Source organism: Lepidothrix coronata, unplaced genomic scaffold, assembly GCF_001604755.1.
Source record: "Lepidothrix coronata isolate B3197 unplaced genomic scaffold, Lepidothrix_coronata-1.0 Scaffold187, whole genome shotgun sequence".
NCBI lineage: Eukaryota > Metazoa > Chordata > Aves > Passeriformes > Pipridae > Lepidothrix > Lepidothrix coronata.
This window is the reverse complement of record NW_016690367.1, coordinates 1-23,417: the sequence shown is the minus strand read 5'-3', so window position 1 is coordinate 23,417 and position 23,417 is coordinate 1. Positions and strand designations below refer to the sequence as shown.

At 42.4% G+C, this 23,417-nt stretch overlaps 1 protein-coding gene across 1 annotated transcript in view; it reads right to left on the bottom strand.

Moving 5' to 3' along the window:
- Positions 1 to 23,326, bottom strand: part of TMEM57 (transmembrane protein 57) — a 29,430-nt gene extending 6,104 nt beyond the window's left edge. The window contains exons 1-7 of the mRNA XM_017830996.1: positions 23,075 to 23,326; positions 14,279 to 14,420; positions 13,315 to 13,441; positions 11,009 to 11,132; positions 8,708 to 8,886; positions 7,737 to 8,235; positions 154 to 326 (exon numbers count right to left, since the gene is read on the bottom strand). Coding sequence (XP_017686485.1) covers positions 154 to 326; positions 7,737 to 8,235; positions 8,708 to 8,886; positions 11,009 to 11,132; positions 13,315 to 13,441; positions 14,279 to 14,420; positions 23,075 to 23,154 — 1,324 coding nt within the window. The 5' untranslated portion in view covers positions 23,155 to 23,326. The remainder of the gene's footprint in view (positions 1 to 153; positions 327 to 7,736; positions 8,236 to 8,707; positions 8,887 to 11,008; positions 11,133 to 13,314; positions 13,442 to 14,278; positions 14,421 to 23,074) is intronic.
- Positions 23,327 to 23,417: the final 91 nt, after the last annotated feature.

The following is a 23,417-nucleotide window of genomic DNA, read 5'->3' as shown; positions in this document are numbered from 1 at the left end:
CTCGTTCTTGTGGTTGTTATTATCATTATTATTGCTGTAATTAATGATTTCCCTTCCCCAGCCCCCCCAGCCGTACTTGTTCTGCAGGAGCTCGTTCTTGTGGTTGTTATTATCATTATTATTGCTGTAATTAATGATTTCTCTGCCCCCAGCCCCCCCAGCCGTACTTGTTCTGCAGGAGCTCGTTTTCCTGCCGGAGCTGCCCCATTTCCGAGCGGATCCCCCGCTCTGTGTTGGTCAGGGAACTGATCTGACTGCGCAGCTCCTGCTCGATCTGCCTGCTGGCCTGCAGGTCAGCCTTTAGCTTCTTGATGTCTTGTTCCAACCTGAGAAAGAAAGGCGAGGCCTTTTAAAAAAATGACAATTCCAACTTTATTTCCGCTCGCCCAACGGTTCGGGCGCGTTACGTAAAAACTTCACACCATCTGCCAGCCCCCCCTCCCAAACCTCCAGACTTCAAACAATCAGCTCTCAGAAATGATGTGCATCCTTCCTATAAAATCACATTTTATATAACCACACCTATATATAGCTCCATGTATACACACACCTCAGAACCTCCCACAGCCGTTTGGTTTCCTCCGGGCACCGCGAAGTTGTAAAACAAATCCTGTGGAATTATATTTTCTCTTAGGTCTGAGAAGATCTAATCGAGGACAGATCCACTTATGGACAAATTTTACTTTTCTCCACAAATCCTGAGTTTAATTTGTTAGCTAGAGCTGAGCTCTGGGCCATACTGCTGAATTCTCACCTAAACATGTTGGTATTTTCTTGCAGCACATGATGTGAATGTTGAATAATGAGAACGTGGTAAGTCATCCACAGTTCAGGAGTCAGTAAATTTAGTTTTAATTGCTCCTGAACAGAGACCATCTGCTATCCACTTGAATTGTAGCTTTAGAAAGTTCTTGAAGATTCATGTAATCTTATTAATTAAAGTATTTCCAACAAAAACTGGTTAAATAAAACACACGATTCAGAACAGAGGCACTCAGCTCACTTTAATTTCCTCCCACATTTTCAAAATAAGGTTATTGATTTTTAGAAGAAAAACACATCACAGGTGACTAATCAACCTTTTTTTAAACTGTGTTATGTACTTATTTAAAGCAAATACACCTCAGCCATTCTCACATAACCCTCATTTGCTCCGTCAGTTATTGATTTGGAAGTTTTTAAATGTTCATAAAGAAGACAGAGATGGTTTTATTTCCTAGGACTCCACAGAATTAGTGGCAGTTGAACATTAACACTTGAGGAGAATATTCACAAAAGCCAAAAAGAACTGGCCTTATTGACACTCAGCAGTACAGATAAATGGTTATAGCTTTTTGCCTTCCTCATGAAACACTTTTGGGCTTCACTACAGGAAGATCTCAGCCTAAAAGGCTACTGAGAGATGGAACAGCACGAGGCACGAGAACATCCTGTGCCAATGAATCAAGAGGTTAAGTGTGGAATCATCAAAGTTATGGAAATTCATAAAAGTATGTCTGTAATAGGCTAAAACTGCACCAAAGAGGTAAATTAACAGCAAGGAACAGCCTGTAAAGGAGCGTGGCTGGGCTATAACACACTCAGATAACTCAAATGCTCAGATCCCACTTGCTGCACTGAGCTGGCTTTTTAGTTAGACTTCAACTGCCCTCCTGGTGAGACCAACTCCTTTTAGTGTAGTACAAACCATGGTCAAATGTACCCTTAAAGAGAAAAAAAATAATAAAAATCAACTTATACTTGTAGGCAAATAGTAACAGTACACAGCAAATACACATTTCAAATGCGAGTCCAAAAATAACTCCAACACCTCGTACTGTGTTGTTGAAAGAAAAGAATTTGCAAACCCAACCAAATATTCCTGCAGCCACACAACCCAGAGATGGAACCCCACCAGCAGATGCTGTAGGTGTTATTAGGTGTGTGTTGTCACCCTGTTCAGGGTGTGAGACTGGACAGTGGTTGGGCAAAGCTATGAGAGTTCATCTTCCAGTAAGCAGTAGCTCAGTGTTTTAGAAAGAGCAAACTTTTTCATTAAAGAGAGTAGTGATTAAAGAAGATGTAAGAACCACTCACAGCCTGTTGTGTGCCAACAGCTGATTGGTTTTAATACAGGTTTTCATAAACAGGTGAAAAAAAATGGTTGGTAGGACAATGCAAAGGAAAGGACATAAATCCCTCTTTACACTGACAAGTACCTGTACGTAATTTCAATATACATGTCTACAATAAAGTGATAACTGAAAATAAGACAGCTGTAAACAGCCTTTCCCCTATGGCTCAGACTATGTCAAACTCGCTCAAATAAGATATACCAGGATTTATTTTGGGTATTTAGTATTCCAGGAAAAGAAGCCCTGATCAGATAAAGCCTGAATAAATCAGAGGTGCTGGCACAGGACAAGCTGAATTTGTATTTTTGGCAACAGAGTATTGACACTAGTTCAAGTTCCTGAAGCCATCTGGTTGGTGGCATTCCTGCACCTGAGTGCTCACGGGGCTGCTCCAGACTGTGCTGGAAGAAACCTGCAGGATCCAGGGAGCACATTCAAGTGTGAGCACACAGGATGCCAGCTTTCCAAACCAGGGGGAAACGGATGAGGCCACGAAGCCACAGCTTTCCTTCTCACTCAGCACAGGCAGCAGTGGCCAACCAGAGCTGTGGATATTAAATTTGTGAGGCTCAGGCTCGGGGAGGGGTTGCACATTCAGGAGACATCACTCAAAAGGGGCAGAAGAGAATTAATTAATACAGAGAAAACGAATCTTTTTCAAGTCAATGCCAGACAAACCCACTGAAAACTGATCTATCGATGGCCTTGCTTAGAAGGAAGCTTTAAAGAAAGATTTTAGCAGGTTTTAATTACTTCTTTTCGTTATGCTGTAGGTTTTGCTACAGCTTTAAATACCAGAGCAGACGTTTCTGCAAATTATAGAGCAAATGAATGCTCCTCACTACCTAAAATGAGTGAGGAAGATAACAATCCATCATAATGCAGGGACCAAATGTTTCCTACATGGTTTCTCTCCCAGCCCTGCCACAATTAGAGACACAACTTCATTAAAAAAGACATGAATTTAGTTTCCCCTCAAAACCACATGGACTACTTCCACTGTCTGTCAGGCCACCCACCATTAGGAGAGGCCATTTCTCATATTAGGACATTAAAAACACTCTTTCTAAAATAAAAGCACATCATCAAGGTAAACCAATACAGTGCCATAAAAGAAAGTTTCACTGCTGCCAGCACAGACCAGTGCATGGAGTTTTCTCTCCTCCCCTCTGGAATAGTCTGTACTGCTGTTACAATGATAAATGACCCCATAAACCAGCATTTTTCAAATTGCTGTTATTCTTACTATGATTTCATTTTCTGCTTAAGCCTCTTATTTCCAGGCTTATTGGGAAAAGTTATTTACAAAGGAGGGGGGAGTAAAGGAAACCTGAGTTCTAGAAGATGCTTCTCTCTATCGCTGCACACACTACAAGTCATTCTGACACAGAACCGTTTTTAAAATGAGGGTTTGGTTGCAAATTATGATGTTGTGCTGTTTATACAACCAAGGTCCATTCTTTCAGTTTGTCATTCCTCTAAATGCAGATTTATCCATTTTCTTCTCTCAGCACTACCTCATACCATTCCTAATCTCACTGATGAAGAGAATTAATCAGGAATCACCTCAGAGGCTGAGTATTTTTCCAAATGCTTCAGGGAAGATTGATGGATCAACTTAAAGACAACTCAATTCAGCTTAATGCTCCTAAGTATTGATGTCTGGAGAATAACACACCCCTGTTGCTCAGTTTACTCATCCAGTTAACTCCATCCCACAATCACCTGGCCATGGTACAGGAATTAAACACAATTCATAGCAAAATCAAAATTCTAAAAGACTCAGGAGGCACTCGGATGCTTTTCCAAAGCCCCATTTTTCCCTTTGTTCTGCTCTGGCACAAGCATCCCCTGCAGTGAACCTGCTCCTTTGAAGTGGCCAGTGTGATCCTGCAGCACTGAGCTGCTGCTGGAACGAACACGCTGGTACTCGCAGCTCCTCAGAGCATTTTTCATTACCAAGAAAGACAGTAATCCACAGAGAGAAAGCCAAGATACTTATTTTTCTCCTGCACAGCATTGATCTAAGCAGCTGGCATTTCAAAAGGTTATTCTGCCTCGGAACAGTCCAAGCAACTGTGTTGACAGTGGCTTTGAAAATGGTCTGGAAGAAGGATTGTCTCCCAGATTTCTAATTTACATCCTCAGTTCTTTTACTTTTATGTTCTGCACTTGCCTTCACCCCCACCCTCTTGCAGGAAACCCTGACCATTATCCCACTGCAGCTGACAGCAGGAAGCCTTCTGGTACATTAATGCCATTTCAGGCAGGGGGGGGATGAGGAAGAAGCAGCATCACGCCTTGGCCACCAGCAATGGCATGAAAATGTACAATAATTACCATCAAATGGCCATACATTTACATCAAAACCTTCAAAGTCTGTCTTTGCAGGTAAGAAAAAATTTTAGGAAAGGAAAATAAGATGTGGCAGACCAGCTCTTGCTTCACAAATACCTTTCTTGGTCCAACTGCCAGAAGATGTCATTGTTATCTCTGAGAATAATTAGTACATAAGACAGCTTGTTTCATCACCTCATGTGCCAAAGGCAAGACCTCTGTGGATACAGACACTTCTGCCAAGCTGCACTGCCAGGTTTTTGTGTGTTTTTTTCAGGGTGTAAAAAGGCAGAGGCAGGTCATGATTACTGCTGTGTAATAAGAACATATAAAATATAAACTCTGCAGCAATTACAGCTCAGGCTTGTTCCATACACTGAGCCCCTAAACCATGAATAAAACCTGTTTCACCTCAGAAATCACAGTGAAATGGTAAAAAAAGTGAACTTGTTCTGTACCTGCTGACAAACAACAGTAATGCAAAGGGATACCAAGTTCATCCATGCACTGGAGAGCAAATGGATCCCTCCACTGGCCCAATTACCACAGTGCTGGGAAACAAGCAGCTCAGATCACAGAGATTCAATTATTGAGTGCCTGACAAACAAACAGCAGATTTCAGCATCCCTCAGAAGGAGATATTCATTTCAGCTGTAGGAACAGCAAAACCCCTGAGATTACTGCCAAGGCTGATCAGCAGGGACAGAGCCTCTTGAATCCCTATCAAAATGACAGTAACACAACATAATATTCTCTGAAATACCCTCTCCAGAAAACAAAACACTCAGGCACCAACCATCTACCAGACAGAACAAAAATAAAAACTCAGCTTCGAGTAAGAGCAATATTGTATATATAAATATATATAAAACTTAATTAGCAGCACCCTTTCGTATATAAATGTCACATCAAGTATTTAAAAGTTAACAACCCTGCAAGACTCTTGTTCTCAATAGTCCCATTTTTTACTGTCTGCAGCCCTGTTATTCCCAATTGCCCAGCAGCCATAAGGCATATTTTACATTTAATACTGGTTAGTCAGCTCAGGGAAATCATTTGTGAACACAAAAGGAAAGCAGCTTGGTTTTGACATCCTGCTGCGAGTCTGCTGGACACGAGGTTATAAAAAGCATCTTTATTTGGAAGCTGAGCAGATCTGATCTGAAAGTCTGGACACAAATGCAGGACTTCGCTCAGCCCTTTTCAGGGTTCAGAACTGATGCAGCCTAAAAGTTTAACAACAGGAATGAGTAATACTACTGGAAGTGGAAAAGATGATGAACAAATGCCTCACACTCCAGAGACAGGATAATTGACAGGGTTAAAAGAAAAACAACCATGAATTTTTAAATTTAAGTGCATTCCATCCCATCCAATTTGCCAGTTAAGTTTATAGTTCCATTGGTGTAGGAGCTACGTGCTCAATCTGAACAGAAACAAGATTTCATGAATGCTTTTCAGTCATCCTTGTTTGTAACAAACTGGGAGCACAGGATGCTGGTGTTCCCAGTGCTCCTGGCTTGCCTGCTCAGGGAAATCAGGGTACAGTAAGCAGGGACACGAATTTGTAGCACAACAGCCACATCACACCCACACATCCCATAAAAACACTTGACAAACAAAAGACTGAAGTTGTTTAATTCACTTTCAGGGTAAGGCTAAGCTGTACAAAGGCAATTGTGTACTCTGTCCTTACCCAGTGAGTTACAGGAGCTGGAATTCTCCATAAGGACACCATCTAGTTCATTGTATACTCACTTCTGCATTTAGAAAACCCACTCTGGACAATTAGTGACCACCTGGCCTAAGCTCATGTTGGAGCATATAAAGATTTCAATGTGTAATTTCAATTTTAAACATGCAAGTTTTACATCTCCTTCCTTGTCACAGCTACATGGGACAAAATTCTTAGTCTGGCAGGTCATTCTGTAAAGCCCTTCCCTTCTCTTTTCTCAGGGCTTAGGAACGATATTTTGAGCTGCAGCAAACTGAACTGACCTGTTCTCTTCTCCAGTGAGCAAACAAGCCATATAAAGAGTACTGAAAAATGGGAACACACAAACCCAGCAGTCCTGGACATGGGTACTTAGGTGCAGCTTTGCTGAAGGCAGAGCCATCTGCATCCCACTAATCTTGGCTGAATTTGATTCACAGATTAGCTGGTTTCTTATTTGCTGCATACAAGTTTCTCTACAGACATCAGGTATCAATTAGCCTGGATGTTTAATTGGCACTGATATGTCAATCAGTGGCAGTGTGATTATCAAAGGAGAATATTTTCACTGAAGTGATTGTATTCCCATAGCACAAAACCTCAGGGACAGATCAGAGTCAAAAGTCCAATTATCAAAAGGTACCTGCAGGGAAAACAAACCTGGATCTGCCAATTAGGTTGGGCACCAAGGATTTGTTGGCCAAAGAGTGTTTGAAAGGAATAGGAGAGGCATAAACCAGGTGGAAAATGGTGGCAAAGTGCATAATTGTGCAACAGTTTTGCTCCAGACTTCTCTCCATCCCATTGTGAACAGTCACACCCCACCTCTTTCTTACCAGCACTGTTCTGGTAACATATGACAACACCATATGTCTCAGGATATATGCTGCAAATACTGAGCTGCACCTCAGAAATTCATCTTTTCTTTCAACTTCAGAGGAGCAGATGTAAAGATGTGACTTTTTCCATGTTTGCAGTTTACCAGGGAGCTAAATTAAATCCCTGTGACCCGTTCCTAAAGCAACAAGGCAGCAAGAGCCTGAACTCAGCACCGTAAGGAGTTACCCCGTGACTGATTCTCTGCCTCTCTACTTGTGAACTGAAGATTAAAACAATTTCAGAGGAAAAACAAAAACCAAAAAACTAAGACAAAACACCTGCTCAGGCACCATCAAACCCCAGTGAATTCTCTAGAGAGTTAAAGGTCACTCCATGGAAGAATTGTTAAGAGCAGATGATTTTCCACATTTCTCTCATGTCAACAAATCAGAGCTATTTCTTGTGCCCCACAACACCCCTGTGAGGTAGGTGAGCATCCTGTTCTGAGGGAGAAAGGAAGCAGTTTGCTCAAGGCTGCACATCAAACAAAAAATCAGGAGCAGAACCCAAAAGGCCCAAAAGCTTCCAGAGATCTTAATCCATCACTAAACAATTCTGTTTTGTGAGATCATAAATTACATTTTTCTAAGGCAAAAAAAAAAAAACAAAAACAAACCAAAATTTAAAAATCTGATGTACTGAAAAGCAGGGGGGATAAAACAGGCATCACACAATGCTCAGATCACACTTACCTTACCAGTGCATCTGGTTTGCTTAGCTGGTTATTAGGAATACAATTTTCCATTAAGTCCTTATGTGTGCTCGGGCTCTTGCTGGCACATTTCTGTTTTTTCTCATTTTTAGTGGATGAGGAGGGGATGCTCCCATTAGTTGCACTGTGACTGCGAGGTGAGGAGTTCACAACTCCACTGACATTTTTGTAATTTTTGGACGAGGCAGTGCATGAGTCCTCTTTTAAGAGGTTTTCTGTACTTCCTACAAGATCATTATTTAATCTTTTACTATTGATATGGTTTTCCATATATTCAATTTCTTGTATTTTAGAGTCTACAGGTTGCAAAATATTGTTATTTATTCCAAGGTTGTGTTTCTTCGCATCCTTGTCCTTTTCTTTCCCTTTTTCTCTATATTCTAGCTCTGGCAACGTTGCAGATATTTTTTTATTGGCTGGAATGCCTCCATTGTGCTGCAGAAGTATTGAGGAATCCATATCAGATAATCCTTTGGCTGCTGCAACACCAAAGTGAGAAAAAAAATACTTAGTTCATTAAATCAATCAATACTTGTGACACAGGAAGAAAAATCACTATGTACATGTCAATCATTTCTGCAGAAAACAATAATTACTGGGGACTGTCTAGGAAAGAAAATCTGAAGTCACGTGGTATTTTAAGACTTTTTTTTTCTTCGTTACAGGCAGGAAACAGTAACCAAGGGATTTAATAATAAATACTAATGCTTCATAGAACACTGCCTGACCAGATTAATGCAGTTGCTAGTAAAGAACTAAGCAGAGGGGACATAATTCACTTCTCCTGTCATATTAACCACTGCCAAAGTTATTTTATTTTTGGCTCTAAGTTCACTGCACTTGCAGCAAAACAACACGGGCTGAAGAAGCTCTTCCTTAGCACGTTTGGTGTTTGTCTTTTCTTTAAAGAGCAGAAAATAGAAAACACATGAAGTAAGAAGTGTAACTTGCCTTCCTCTGCCTCCCTCTCTTGCCTTTGCAGCATCTGCTGCTCTGGGGGCAGTGCTTGCTGCAGGAGCTGCATGTAGAACTCGTTCTCCTTCTGCACTTCTTTCTGTTTTCTTAAACGCATTTTGTAGCTGACGTAACTTTTAAAGCCAAAGCCCAAAGTCACAACAGGGTAGCCAATACTAAAAAAAGAAAAAAAAACCAAACCAATTATTACTCAAACTGTTAACCACAATAGCAAATTAATAAGTGATGTAGCTGTGGATACATGTGGGTTACAACTTTTCACAGACAATGATACGTAAAATGGTTTCTGAGGTACTACAATAAAGCTGCAGTTCAAAAATGTAGGCAGCTCTTTATCAAGATAAAATGACAGTTCATTACAGACAGCAATTAACTGTAGCATAGATTAAAGGATTACAACAATGCAATTGCACCAGGCATAGCAAAGACAGCTCTCAGACCAGCATCAGACTAGAATTACACATCTTTTAAGGAAATAACAGCAAATACAGCAGTAGATCCCAGGTTTTGTTCCTAAAGGGCTGTGTAATGTGCAAGACATTAAACTGGGAGATACTTTAACAACATTCATCCAGAACAGGGAAAGGAAAACATCCTTAGCCCCATCCTTACACACACAGAAGGTAAGAGCAGATCCCTTTTCCACCGCTCTTCGAAGCTGAGACAAAACAACATTCTCCAAAACACCTCCTCTGCAAGAGGCCCTGTGACTCTTTCTGAGAAACAGGAGCTGGAGAAGCTGCTGGAACACAGAGCTTTGGGTCTACAACACTCCTGGGGGGACCAAGGCTGTGACCAGCCACCCCTGGCACAGCTAAAGGGGACCACGGAGGCAAAGCCTCAGCGGCAAAAACATCTTCTGTGGGCAAGAAACGGTCTTTGCAGATTCCTCATTTAGGAGACTGACCTTGAAGCTGGAGGCAAAAACCATCTAATCCCTAAACTTAGTTCTTCCACTTCTCTCACTGACAGGTAAGACATGAAGAATTTCACTTCCAGCCAGGCTTGGCTGTTCCGTTCGTTGATGGGAACGACAGAACTTTGGAATGGTATTTTTGCATATCAGCTTCATCACAGAGAATTTAAGTGTTCTTATTAGCTTGTGACAACTGCACCAACACAGAATGCTAACAAATCATGCCCTGTATCTATTAACAGAGGTGCTCCATCAAGGAGCAAACATAAATCAATAAAAATAAATACATGTCTGACAAGAGTTTTCCCAAAGCACAGTCGTGTTTTAAACACTGAAGGTGTCCTAAATCACGGGAAAACTCAGATACAGATGGCTATTAACCAGATGACTATTAACCACTAAAACCTTCTCAGTCACAGCCCTGTGCTAATTGTATTTCTAAGTGAGCTGCCAGAATCATTTGCATCTGCATCTGACATTATCTCTGCCAATGCCTCTTTTGTAATGTCATGTAAAACCAGCTGTGGCTGCAGCTCCCAAACTCTGATGACAAGCTCAAATGTTTGCATCCAATTCAGCAGCAGAAAGACCTTCCCTCACAGCCCCTAAAGTGCTTTTGCAACCTATTACAGAATGCAATTGGTGTTTAGGGATCTGTTGCACAATGGAGACAATATAAATTAAAATGACAGATGTCTAATTTAGGGGAGAAGTGTCACAGGGAACTGGACCAAAGGATTCCAGGAAAAACAGGAGACATTTTAAATGTAGATCAGTGCATACTACACCAAAAACTGTGGAATAAAAGTGCATTTCTTCCAGAGATGGATACTCTGCAGTTAAGGCTTTGTCCTGAAATCACTCTTCTCACCTTCAAAGAAGAGTTGTAATAAATTGTGTTTGGGTTTTTTTCTGTTTTATTTTCTGTCATGATTTTCAACATGAAGCTTATTCACAGCTTCTGGTGCATTATTAAATCAGACACTCATGAGAACCTTTCTCAGGGAAAAAGAAGAGTGCTTTGTCACAGAGAAAGAAGATTTCCATAACAATTTCATAAATTATCAGGGAAACCTATTTCTTTTGTAACTTTTATCACCATGTATTCACTATGTGAACACAAACTTTGTAAAGTGATGGCAAGAATTTTCAAGAAATGCTTGGAATATCCATGCTACAAATTCCCTACAGCTCACAAACACTGTATGCTCAGGAGGGTTACCCTGGGCCCACGTTTACATACATTTCTCATGGAATATTTAGTGACAGCCAAACCCTGAACCAAAATAAAAAGCCCTGACGATTAATTTTCCTGGTGAAAGAAAGGTTAATAAGAAAAGGAGAAAAAAAGACCCACTTACCAGTGTGCTGCAAATGGACGACAAAGGTCTACGTGGAAATTTTTTAAGTCTTTAAATCTAATGGCTGCTTCAATATAAACAAAAAGTATCCACAGTGATACTGTTGGTAAGCACACCCCCCTCTCTATTGAGAGAAAAAGAAACGAGAGAGAAACACTTTAGTAACATATTATAATCAGCAAATATTTTAAAGCTGTTTTTGAAACATTCCAAAAGTCAAGGGAGATTTTCAGACAGATATATAGGGAACCTTAAGAGGTTTCTCCTTCAGAATAAAGTATCTAGGTCATCTCTATTTTACACCAATGTAAACTTTTCACTCCTTATCTTGTTTTATTACTTTTATAAGGCCTCAGTGAAAAATAACAGATGCACAGCTAATGAAATAGGTTGGCACAAGGAACACAAGTGGAAGAAACTGCACAAGATGAGGTAATGGTACAGCTCATGGTCTTTGAGTCAGAAGTGGGGAGCTTGGACTACTTTCTCACTCCAAGTTGGGTATATCTGAGTAGCAGCAGTGAGCAAATCAGCTGAGAAAACAGTGAGTAAGCCCAGCACTGGTTACTCCATATACAGTCATGCAGAGAACACTCTGCAACTCAAAACTCCCCGTCAGGGAACACTTGGGACACTGGAGTCACTTATCCCTCCAGCACTAGTGGGGAGGATGTAAAAGAGGAGTCAAGCAAAACTGAGCTCTTAAAGCTCTTGGCCAGTGGAAAATGCCACTGGGGCTGCAGATTTCCACAGATCAACACCAGTTGTGAGCTTCATAAAAACAATCACAGAATGGTTTGGGTTGGAAGGGAAGTTAAAGATCACCCAGTTCCACTCCCTGCCATGGGCAGGGACACCTTCCACCAGCCCAGGTTGCTCCAAGCCCCGTCCAACCTGGCCTTGGACACTTCCAGGGATCCAGGGGCAGCCACAGCTTCTCTGGGCAACCTGTGCCAGGGCCTGCCCACCCTTCCTTCCCAATATTGTCACTCCAGGCTCTTGTAAACAAACCAAGTTCTTGATTACATTCAACATACTGTGTGTTGGTTTGCAAAGAGGTCTCAAATTTGAAACTGAAATAGCATTAATCTGAGGCCCTGAAATCATCAGAAATGAAAAACCTGTGGGACAAATTGTCAGCTTAAAGGGACTCAAGGTTTCAGCAACGTGCACCCAGAACCATGGAATGGTTTGGGTTGGAAGGGACCTTAAAGATTCCACCTAAAAAGATCATAACCTAAAAAGAGCAAGTTCCCATCGACTTAAACGAGCATTTAAAAAGAATAATTCCTAACAGTGTCATGAATTAACATATTAAACAATCTCAATAGCTACAGCTAAATCTGGCCCATCAGGTTTTTCCCTTTAGGGTTTCTAATCATCAACCCTGAACAACTTCAGATAACGCTTTAACACATTAATACAATTCTAAAAATAACTCCAGATTCTCCACGTATTTGAAATTGGGCAACAACTGGTTCACAGCACCTTCCATCAGCTCCCACAGTGCCATTATTAGAAATGACTAAGTTGTCAGAAAGCTGACTGAGAAATGATCCACACTACCCTGCAAACTCCTGGGGTCTCATGGCAAGTCTAACAGGAAACACTACAAAAGCCTCAGATCCCAAGGATTTGGGTAGTGAAAAGCTACCTCTAAAAAAACAAATTAAAAAAAAAAAAAAATCAAGTTTTATTCCTAAAATCCTTTTATTTTGGGCAAGATACGCAACAGTGCTCTTGCAAACTAAACCATCTCCCCCCCCAGTTCAACTGCTTCATCCAAACCCAAGGATTTATTAAAACAAACCCAAACAACTAAGGAAAAAAAGGGCAGCAGAGAGGGAGAAGAATTCTCCATATTTGTCTCAAACTGTCAGGGCAGGCACTGGTATCACCAGCCTTTTTCTCAGAAACTAAATCCAGCTGACACAAAGATTTGGCTAATAAAAATTTAAACTATGACCACTAAAACAACTAATATTTTAACATTAATAACCAAATAGCACACTAATTGACCAGTAGGAAGAACATAACACTGTGCTCTGTATTTATTGAATTGCTGCAGGAGAATTCTGAAGTCAGGAAAGTATTTAACTGCTCTGGAATTCCTGTTTATACCCCTTCAGTTACCCATTATTTAAAATGCACCCAGATGTGCATCAAGTGCAAACCAAAAAGCAAAAAGAACACTTTTAACTGCAACAAAAACTGCATTAAAATAAATGTGGTAATAAAATGCACCTTACTAAAAGCTGTGAGATGCCTTTGAATCAGGAAGTTGTAAATAAAGAACAGTGACCTACCTGTGTGCCAGACATACTGTACCCAAACATAGGTGCTGGCAGCAAAAAACAGCCACTGGATTGGTATGAAGAGCAGACAGATTATATTGGATGTGAATGCTACACAAACAAAAAATACTGAGAAGGCCTAAAAGAAAGGAGGGGTGGGGGAAAGAACAGTGGTTTGGTTTATTCCAGGAAAAATAACCAGTTTATTAACGGTGAAACAATGATTTCAACAAAGAAACACTGGTGCTGTTTATAATCAAGGAAAAAAACGGAGCAGTTTGGCCAAGGAAAGCAGAAATTTGATTAATTAAGAGAGAACAGGTACAAATTTGTGCCCATCCACTCTTCCAACAAGTCTCCAAACAGTTACATTTATCCCTTCTTATTTTGTTTGAACACTTTAACTCACACTGTTGATCTATAGTAGAATCACAGGTATATTCTCCTTCTAGAAAAGAAACCACCCACCCAACCAACTATCAGGGCCATTTACTCTCTGAAAAAGCAGTAAATATCTAAACTGGCAAGTTTCTGTTTTATTTTAAAGAAAACCCTGCTATCTAGGCATATATATATATGTGGTTTTATATATATATATATATATATATATGGCTATATATAGGGTTTAAGAGAGAGAGAGGGTTATATTTTTTATGTCTATCTATGTGTGTATATATATATATATATACACATCTATATATACATATAGGGTTATAGATGTATATATCTCACTAATTCAAATCCAACTTAGTAATTTAAAATATATTTTTCTATGGTGAAAATTTGATATTTATTTCACTTGCACTTGCCACAGATCAAACATGCAGTCAGAGAGAAGAGATCTGAGCCCAGGGCACCCAGTCACTTGAAAATCTTGTGCAGTGGATCATCAGTGCCATTAAGCCACTTGTATAAGAAGGAATATTCCCTGAAACCTTGGAGATTTCCCTTCAAAGGGACTTTGTGTTATACTCACCAAACCCTGGTATCTGAAGGAATCGTAAACACTCCTGATGAAGAGCCAGAATGGCCACAGATACTCAAATCTGAACTCCAGGACAAAATCTGCCAACAGCACAAGTGCCCACACCACCAGGAACTTCAGGTACAGGAAAGTACTGGGGGGGAAAAAAGGAAAAGGTCATTTCAGGTCAGTATTTCCAATAGTGAAGCTTACTTTCATTTAAAAAAATTTTTTTAATTACATGTTCTTCAGGAATAAAACCTATTATAAAAGAAGGGAAATTTCATCCAAACTGATTTTATAAAATAAGTGGGTTTATTAGGACGTTAAAATCAGGCCTGGTCTAATGAAGTTGAATATTTAACTGCATTTATTCTTCAAGCAGCAAATAAACAGGAGGTTCACTGCTCTTACAAGACATCCAGCAAGTCTCCCTTTTGCTTTCCAGAGCATTTTCACAAAGTGAAGCCTTGCCAACAGGTGTGGGATCAGCTGAAATGTTTCCCTTCTTGCACTTGGGAGCTCAGAAATTTCTGTGTTCCCTCTCCTCACCAGACTGCAGATGTTCACTCCTTTTGCACATTTAACACCAATAAATTGAGATATATTTTAAGCCTATAACTACAGCCATCAGGAAGCCTGTTTTGATAGAGAGTTGTCAGTGTTATGTTTGAAAACATCTGTATCAATATCAATGGATCCATTAAAAAACAAATAACAACAGAAAAACTGAGAGACTTGAGACCAGACAGCCTAATTTCTATTTTTTAAAATTATTTCAAAGCCACATTCCCAAATTCTTAGTCCTGCATTTTGAACCACTGATGGCTACAGAGCTCAAAAATATTCTGAGCTCATACCTAACTAACACTCCAGGGATCAGCCCAATCCATTCTTCTAAAAAAGAAGCAGCAAAAACCCCTTTTCCCCCAAAACCCAGAGATCCAGCATGTCACTCCAGCTGCCCAATACCTCACTGCACTCTCCTGGGTCATAACAGAAATGGGGGCTTAAAAATGTATTTTTGTTTTGCAGTTTTTCCTTTCAGTAACTTCTTCTGCCAACAAAACCAGGAGAACTTTGCCCTGGAATGTTCACTGAGAAGCTGCCAAGGGTTTGCACTCACAGTGCCAGGTAGGGTCAAGTTTCTGCACTGTTCATGGACATGGGGCTTTTTTAGGAAGTTGTTCAGAGCTTTGGATAAGATAGAAAATAGAAAACTTCCATGGAGAGTGTTGGGGACCAGCAGAGGTTCAGAAACAACCGAACTCCTCGTGCAATTATCACTCATGTTACTTGTCACACAGGGTCAGGTTCCAGATCCCACGACTGGGAGAACACTTTGATTTCTTGGGAATCAAAGATTAATTGCATGTGCCTGAAAGTGACCCTTATCAGCTTAATGGCACTGAAAAAAACAAAGCAAGAGGCTACAGGAAGCACTTTAATTTAATGGAAACAAAATTAATGACACACACACTTGGAAAAGTTAAGGTGCTGCTTTTTTCAGTTCTTATGGAACCATTCCCAGCCACTTAGTTAAAAATTACTCTTTGAGAAGAATGAAACTGCAGTAGAAGTATTAAAAAAACTCCTTCAAACCCAGCGAAGGAACCCACAACAAAACCCAACCAACCAAAGCCCACCAAAGAAACCCTAAATGGTCAAGTCCTGGTAGATAAAGCCTGCACATGCTGCTGTTCTCTGTTTATCTAAAGTTCAGATCTTCAACAGAAATCTATAAAAAGCAGCTGCATTCAGAGAATACTCTGACATTAAAGGTGACAGACACTGGGGTACAGAGTCACCACTCTGCTCACACTGAGCACGCTGGGGAACTGGGCATGTGCAGCTTTTTAAAATTTGAGGAAATATCTAAAAGAATCCCAGCCAGGCAATCCTTATTCTGCCTGTTTTGCTGGAAAAGCAGTTGTGTTGTGCAGGCACCTTTCCCTGGGTTAAACTGATGGCCAGTGTTTATTTTCCTGCCACTGAAATCCATGAGGAGACTACATGTTTCCAAGCAAATTAGGGCTGTCAGAACTAATGCTTCTCCACTGTTAAGTGCCACTCTAAGTTAAAGCATTTGCTGAATAAGAGTTCTGTAATACAGCCATTAAAGTGATTTCTAATATTAAATTCATATCCATCCAGGGGCCACGGTGACATTTACCACCTTTTAAAGTGGAATTGGAACAATACAACGTTTGTAACAAGGTTTTGCCAACAATATTAAAGAGGCTACTTCTCAGTCATCTGAAGGACTCGAGAGCAATTCAGAATTCCATGAGTACAAAGACACAAGAAAGTTACTCCTTTTATAAAAGAGTTCATCCACTTATGTTGGCCTCAGCAACAAATTCACTGCTGTGTAATATATTCTACACACGCCTTGAACTCTTTGATTCTACATGCAGACATTCACAGAAATCAATTTAAAGGTACTACATTCCATGAATTATTTGGGTTTTTTTTTTTACATCAGCCCCTCCAACTAAAGCCACAGCACTGCAGGGTCAGAACTCAACGCTCCAGCCCGGCTTTAAAAGCTGATATTGGCATCAGGAGCCTCCAAAGAGGGTGTTCCAAACTGCAGAGCTCCCCCGGTGCCACCGGTGCCACCCAGCTCGGTGCCTCTGCCGCACTCTGCAGCCTGCAGAGGGAATGAGCCTTGGGAGAGGAGGGAGGCTCACAAATCTCAGCATCCCTGCATCCCTAAAGGTGTGCTGCACCGAGCTTTGCTGTCCTGGCAAGCACGGCAGCCCAGCACTTCATTTACAAGTGAACTGACACCTCGCCAGCCAAGGCTTAAATTAGTGAGAGCTGAAATACGTCCAGCAGGAATTAAACCCCGAGAAAAGCAGGCACAGGGCCCTGGTTTGACAGGCTGATCCCTGCTGCTGTTCTGCCTCAGACAGCACCATTCAAACAGCATCACATGAATGAAACAACTAACAAAATATAGCAACAGCCTCCTCCCTTCCTCTGCTTTGTACCAGCCACTTCTACTGCTCTTGAATCCCTTGATTCCTTCCAGACACAGGCATTCCTGTTGTTATCCATCTCCTTTGGAATCCAGCACCAGCCATTTGGTGCCTGGGAACCTCTGACAGTCATTGATCTCTCTGGGTTCATCACACATTTCTCCAATTCTGATCACTGCTGTGCCTGCCCCCACTCCCACATAACACTCACCAGGCTGAAATGCTTCCTAACCCCTGTAACCTTTTTATTAGAGAGGCTCAAATATATTCCACGATGCCAATTATAATTCTGAGTTGGTTCTTAATACAGGGAAAGATTCTTGCAGATAAACACCTAAAACCTGGGTTATCCAATTTTCTGACACATGTCAAAAAATCTGGCCTCGGTGACCTGACAGAGGTTTAAGGACAGGGCTCTCCCTACAAACCAGCATATGGCATCTAATCCTGGAGGGTAATAAAGGAAAAGAGGGAAGGGTGGACACATCCATGAGAGGAGCAGGGCACCAAACGGGGAGGAGCAGTGATTACAGTGCTGCAAATTCTCTGAGAGGTCAATTGATTGCTAATGTACACTGAATATAAAGATTTATTCATAACCCAACAGTGGCTGTGCTCCCCCTTTGCATTTTCAAACAAATAATTTTCCTCCTTATTCTTCCTCCCCCTTCAAGTGCCAGATGCCATTTCCTTTCTTTTTTTTTTCCTCCTTTTTTTTTTCCCCTCTCTTGTTCTTTGTTCTCTTTTTACTGCCCCCAAAGCAGATATTGTGCTTGCTGCAAGGTAAAAATATTGCAAAAAAATCACTTGAAAAGGAACCAATTATGCACCCCAAACCCAAAGTGGTGGCAAATTAAGCCTCCATTCTATCCCACTATTATCAGCAAGGCCCAAGGGCCGGAAAGGGAATGTTGGCAGAACTGATGGCAGGTTTCATTTTGCAGCCTGACTCATCCAAGACAATGGAGTGGGTGCCAAACTCACAGGTAGGGTTTAGAAAGCTGAAATTTAGCATTTGTGTGGAATCACCAAACAGGCAACAACCCCCCCCCTCCAGGTTACCCATCCAACACCAGCCACAATACTGAGAATGCTGGAGATTTGCAAATAAAAAAAAGCTTTATATATGCAAACACACAAATACATCTATATAAGATTATTACTAGTGGACAAAAGAAGCAGGACAGAATGAGCACAGCAAGTATGCAAGGGAGAAAACAGGACTGCTGGGATGTGGTATGTGCACTGGAAACTATCATGGGAGATCCTTGCCAACTAAATATTTGGAAAGGAAGAGAAATGTAAAGAATCCCAGAAAACATCCCTGACTACTTATTCAGTGTCTTGGCATAGAATATATCCATTACTGAACTATGGAAGTGTAAGGGAAGGAAGACAAAATAGGAAATTCTTACAGCAGTTCTGGAAGCTGAAGCACAGGGATATAATCAGCAATCAGCATTGTGGTGCTGAAACAAGAGGCACTGTCAGCCTGAAAACACCAGTGTCCAGAGCACAAAATAAAGCTAAAGGAGCCACAGTGAGTGCAGGGAGTGAAAGTCACGGGCAGAGGGAAGTGATATTACATGTACCATTGGGGTTGACACAGTAGAACACATTTAAATGTAGGCTAAATTAGATTTGAGACCTGGATTTAAGTTCAAGTCATAAAAGGCAGCTCTGCTGCTTTGTTACAGACCTCCGGGGCAGCTGCAGAAGAAAATGTTTTATCCTGTATAGGAAGCTTATAAAAAAAAAAAAAAAAGGTGCCAGAATAAATCAGCAGGAAGAATCATTATGGATTTTTAAGAAAAGCCTAAAAAAGCCACATTCCTGGAGGTAGTAATGAACTGCTACAATTTATTTGGCTGTCAGCAGAGTCAAAAAGCGAGTCCCTGGAAATCAGCCCTGTCAGGATTTCGGTGGCAGAGGGAACCAGGAGGACCTTGAGGGTCGTGGTATCCAGAAATTCTGCCCTTGTGCCAGTGGTGGGCATCTCAGGACCACTTGGAGATCAGACACACACCCCCCCACCCCTCCTCCCTGGCACCCTCTTGGCTGCCAGCCCAGGTACTGCCTGTGATAAAGAGCAATTTACATCCAGAGAAAAAAAAATAAATCCTGATTCCAAAGGAACATGCAGCATTTAAGGGCCATTGTCAGGGAATCCATGATGCAGCATCAATCAGCTGATGTGACAGCCTAAGTTAAAGCAAATCACATGTGGAATTCATCTTGAAACTTCACCAGCTACAGAATTGGTACCAAGTGCCAATATGACTCAGTAGAGCCAAAACAAGCAGTATCAGCAATAAAGCTGAAGGATTTTAAATAGATGAAGGATGAGGACTGGGAAGAGTTAGGAACAAGCAGTAACAAGTAAACCTTAATTGCTTAACTGATGACAAGCTGCAGTGAACACTTTAATTAACAATTAAGGTTTTAATGTGTGCACACTGCCAAAGGTATAAGATGTTAATCACTTCAGCATTTTTCAGCTATCCATTGCCATTGTTTTACAAATGAACAGGCAAAGGTTGGAACACACACTGTGGAAATAATAAAAGATCTCAAGATTCCTACCATTAGTGATCTATTGAAAGCACAGTTATTTTTGATTATATTAATGTTCTTTCCACAGATACTGCAATACTTCCAAATAGCAAAAGTCTTTGCACATAATATTAGAGTGGGATTTATCAGGTTTGTCACACAGGCCCAAGTACCTTAGAGCTGTAAACAGGGAGTAAAACCAAACTGAAAAGAAAGAAGGGGTGAAAAAGGAAGAAAGGAGAAGGAAGAAAAAACAAGTGAATGGAAGAAGAGGTCTAAAGAAGAATAGGGAGGGCAGCTGTTGAAAATTGGGAGGGGAAGGGGGGAAGATTGGTCAGGAGTAACTTTGAAAGCATTTATGAAAGGCTACCATTTAATTTAGGTAGTGAACGCTGGGGAAAGTATTTTAAAGAACAACACTGTAGGCTGTGAACCCTTAGATCAACTTGTTAAAAACAACAAACTCCACAAAGTGGCAAAAATTAACGTTCAGGGAGGCAGGTTATTCACATTTTTCAGTGCAGCCCAGGATTTTGTATTTCTAACTCTGTTCTGTGACTAGAAATTATTTTTCTATCGCTTCTTAAAATCTGCTGCAGATTTACACGTGCACCAGAGCTTCACTGCAGGACAATTCCTTCTTTGCTTCACCTGCTCCAAAACTCTTCCAGTTTCCCAGCTCTCAACTACGCTCCCACGTGTCTGTTAGTGACAGCTGCTTTCAAAGACTGCAGAGGGAACAAGGATGGGAAGATTAGTCTTAATTTAAAAAGCAAACAAAAATCCTACAAGAGTTAAGTATCCCAATCCTGCTGTTTGCTCAGCCTCGATGCTTTGCTTTTAACATCATGATGGGACCTCCCGATAACTGTATTTACTGGGCTTGTGTTAGCTGATGGTGACAATTAAGATAAGCTGAGTAAATAACTACAGTAATTACATGAATTTAGGCATCTATAGTTCCGTGAGAAGTTACCTGCATGTGATCTCTTCGAATTATGGGGGGCAAAGAGAAAAAAAAAAAAGGAGAAAAAGCAAAAGGAAAGCAAGAAAAATAAGAGAAAGAGCCACAATCCATGTGGAAGCACCTCCCTCTGGTTAGGCTTACAGAGAAGAGCCTTCACACTATTTCTCTTTTCTTTCTGTGTGCTAATACTTTGAAGACACTGGTTATTTCTGTTTATCAAAATGCCACGTGAAACAAAGACTAAAAATCCCATTTCTGCACTGTAACATTCCAGGAGAAGTCTGTGCAAGAAGCCAGAGCTGTTCACACACCTACAGCAGCTCTACCTGCTGCACACACTCATCACCTGCTGTTCTTCTCATCTTATTCTGGTTTGCCCTCCCTCTCCCAACCCCACCTTCCCTGCCAGTCACCTCAAAGGCACATCATTGTGAATGGCTTCTGAAAACTAAGTAATTATAAGCAATTCCTTACATATCTGAATTATTCTCCCAAGACCAGTCATCTAGAATATGAATTTCTACACAAGGGATGTTGCTCTTCACAAGCAGCATTTTCTCAAAACCTGGAAGTCTAAAACAAGGGTTTTAGAGTGCTCTCGTGTAGAGATTCACTACAAGTAGGATAAGCAGCACACTGTGACAATTTTATTCCAGTCAGAGCTCCCTATCAGCTGTTTCCTTTATGCAAAGTTAACATCTGAATTGTATGAGCTTGCTCAAGTTTCCAGGCTCTGCATACATCAACCTCACGGAACTAGAAACAGAAATGGGCCACCACACTTACTACAACTTCCACAAGGCAGCTTCAAAGCCTCTTCTGACCCAAACTCCTCTTTATTCACAAATACATAATTGTTGTATTTCGTATAAAATTTTGCGTACTCGGGAGGGCAGAGTTGTAAAAAACTCTTCAAAATAAGCTCACAGCTGTGCTGGAACTGCAGGGATCAGTGTTTTAGTGCATTCTGCATGCAGACACCTGGAAAGCATTCCCAGACACATCCCACGTGAATCTCACTTCACTACTACTCCTTTTCTCATCCCAGAGGTCAGAGATGAGCTGGGTACCTGCTGTGGTCCCACCACCACCAGACCATCCACCCCTGTTCCCGGCATCTTCCACCCAAATTCCTGCTCACATCCCTCACTGCTACACCCCAGGCTCTCATGTGCTCCCACTGCAGACCTGCAGCACAGGCACCTCCATCACCACGTGAAAAACAACTTTCTTAACCTTTGCACGAGAGGGCTGAGCCACCAGCCCAGACGTTCTCCTGCTCCACCAGCTGCTGAACCACTGCAAGGTGTGGGCTCTGAGCTTTGGCACCTCTGGGAATGCCCAGACATGAGATCCCACTGAGGAACCTCCCCGGGGAGAAACAGGTGAAGCTGCAGCGAGTAACTCAGAGCTTTGGAACCTCTGGGAACCCCCAGCTGGGAAAACCTCCCCGGGTGGAGCTGCAGCGTGAGGCTTGGAGTTTTGGCACCTCTGGGAAGCCCCAGACATGAGACCCCGCTGCGAAACTTCCCAGGGGAGATAAAGGTGAAGCTGCAGCGAGTGGCACCTCTGGGAACACCCAGCTGTGAGACCCTGCTGGGAAAACCTCGCCAGGTGAAGCTGCGGGAGCTTTGGCACCTCTAGGAAGCCTCAGACATGAGACCCCGCCGGGAAACCTCCTGGGGGAGATACAGGTGAAGCCGCAGCGGGTGGCTCTGAGCTTTGGCACCTCTAGAAATGCCCAGCTGTGAGATCCTGCTGGGAAAACCTCCCCAGGTGAAGCCACAGCCAGTGGCTCGGAGCTCTGGCACCTCTGGGAACCCCCAAACACGACACCACCACCCCCCCCCGCCCGGGGGAGATACAGGTGAAGCCGCAGCAAGTGGCTCTGAGCTTTGGCACCTCTAGAAACGCCCAGCTGCGAGATCCTGCTGGAAAAACCTCCCCAGGTGAAGCCGCAGCGAACGGCTCGGAGCTTTGGCACCTCCGGGAACCCCCAGACCCCGCCGCGGAGCCTCCCCGGGCCGTGCAGGTGAAGCCGCAGCGAGCGGCACCTCCGGGACCCTCCAGCTGCGAGACCCCGCCGAGAAACCACCCCCGGGGAAGGGCGGGGGGACACACACGGCGAAGGCCCCCGCGCCGTGCGCGAACCCCCCAAGGGCGGCTCCCTCCCCCCCGGCAGCACCTTGGCCAGCAGCTCCCCCGCCCTGGAAGCGCGCGGGGGGCCCGCGGCGGTGGCGGGGCCGCTGTGAGGGGGGTGTGTGGGGGGGGTGACAGGGCCGCTGTCCCCGCGCCGCTCGGTACCTGCCGTAGATGCCCTCGGTGATGCGGTTCCGCTTGAGCGGCCGCCGCAGTTTGCTGCAGTCCGCGCTCCGCCGCTTCATCCCGCCGGCCCGGCGCGGCCCGGCCCGCCCCGCTCACGGCAGCACCATCCGCCCCCGCCGGGGGTTCGCGACGCGGCTTCTTGTTGGTTTTTTTTTATTATTATTATTTTATTTTTTTTCCTTTTTTCCCGGGTCTATATTTTTTTTTATTTTATTTTACCTTCCTCACCCCCTTTTTTTTTTTTTTGCTCCGGTTTTTTTTTTTTTTCCCCGGGAAACAAAGAAAAAAAAATAATTCCTGGTCCGTCCCCTCCCCGCCGCGT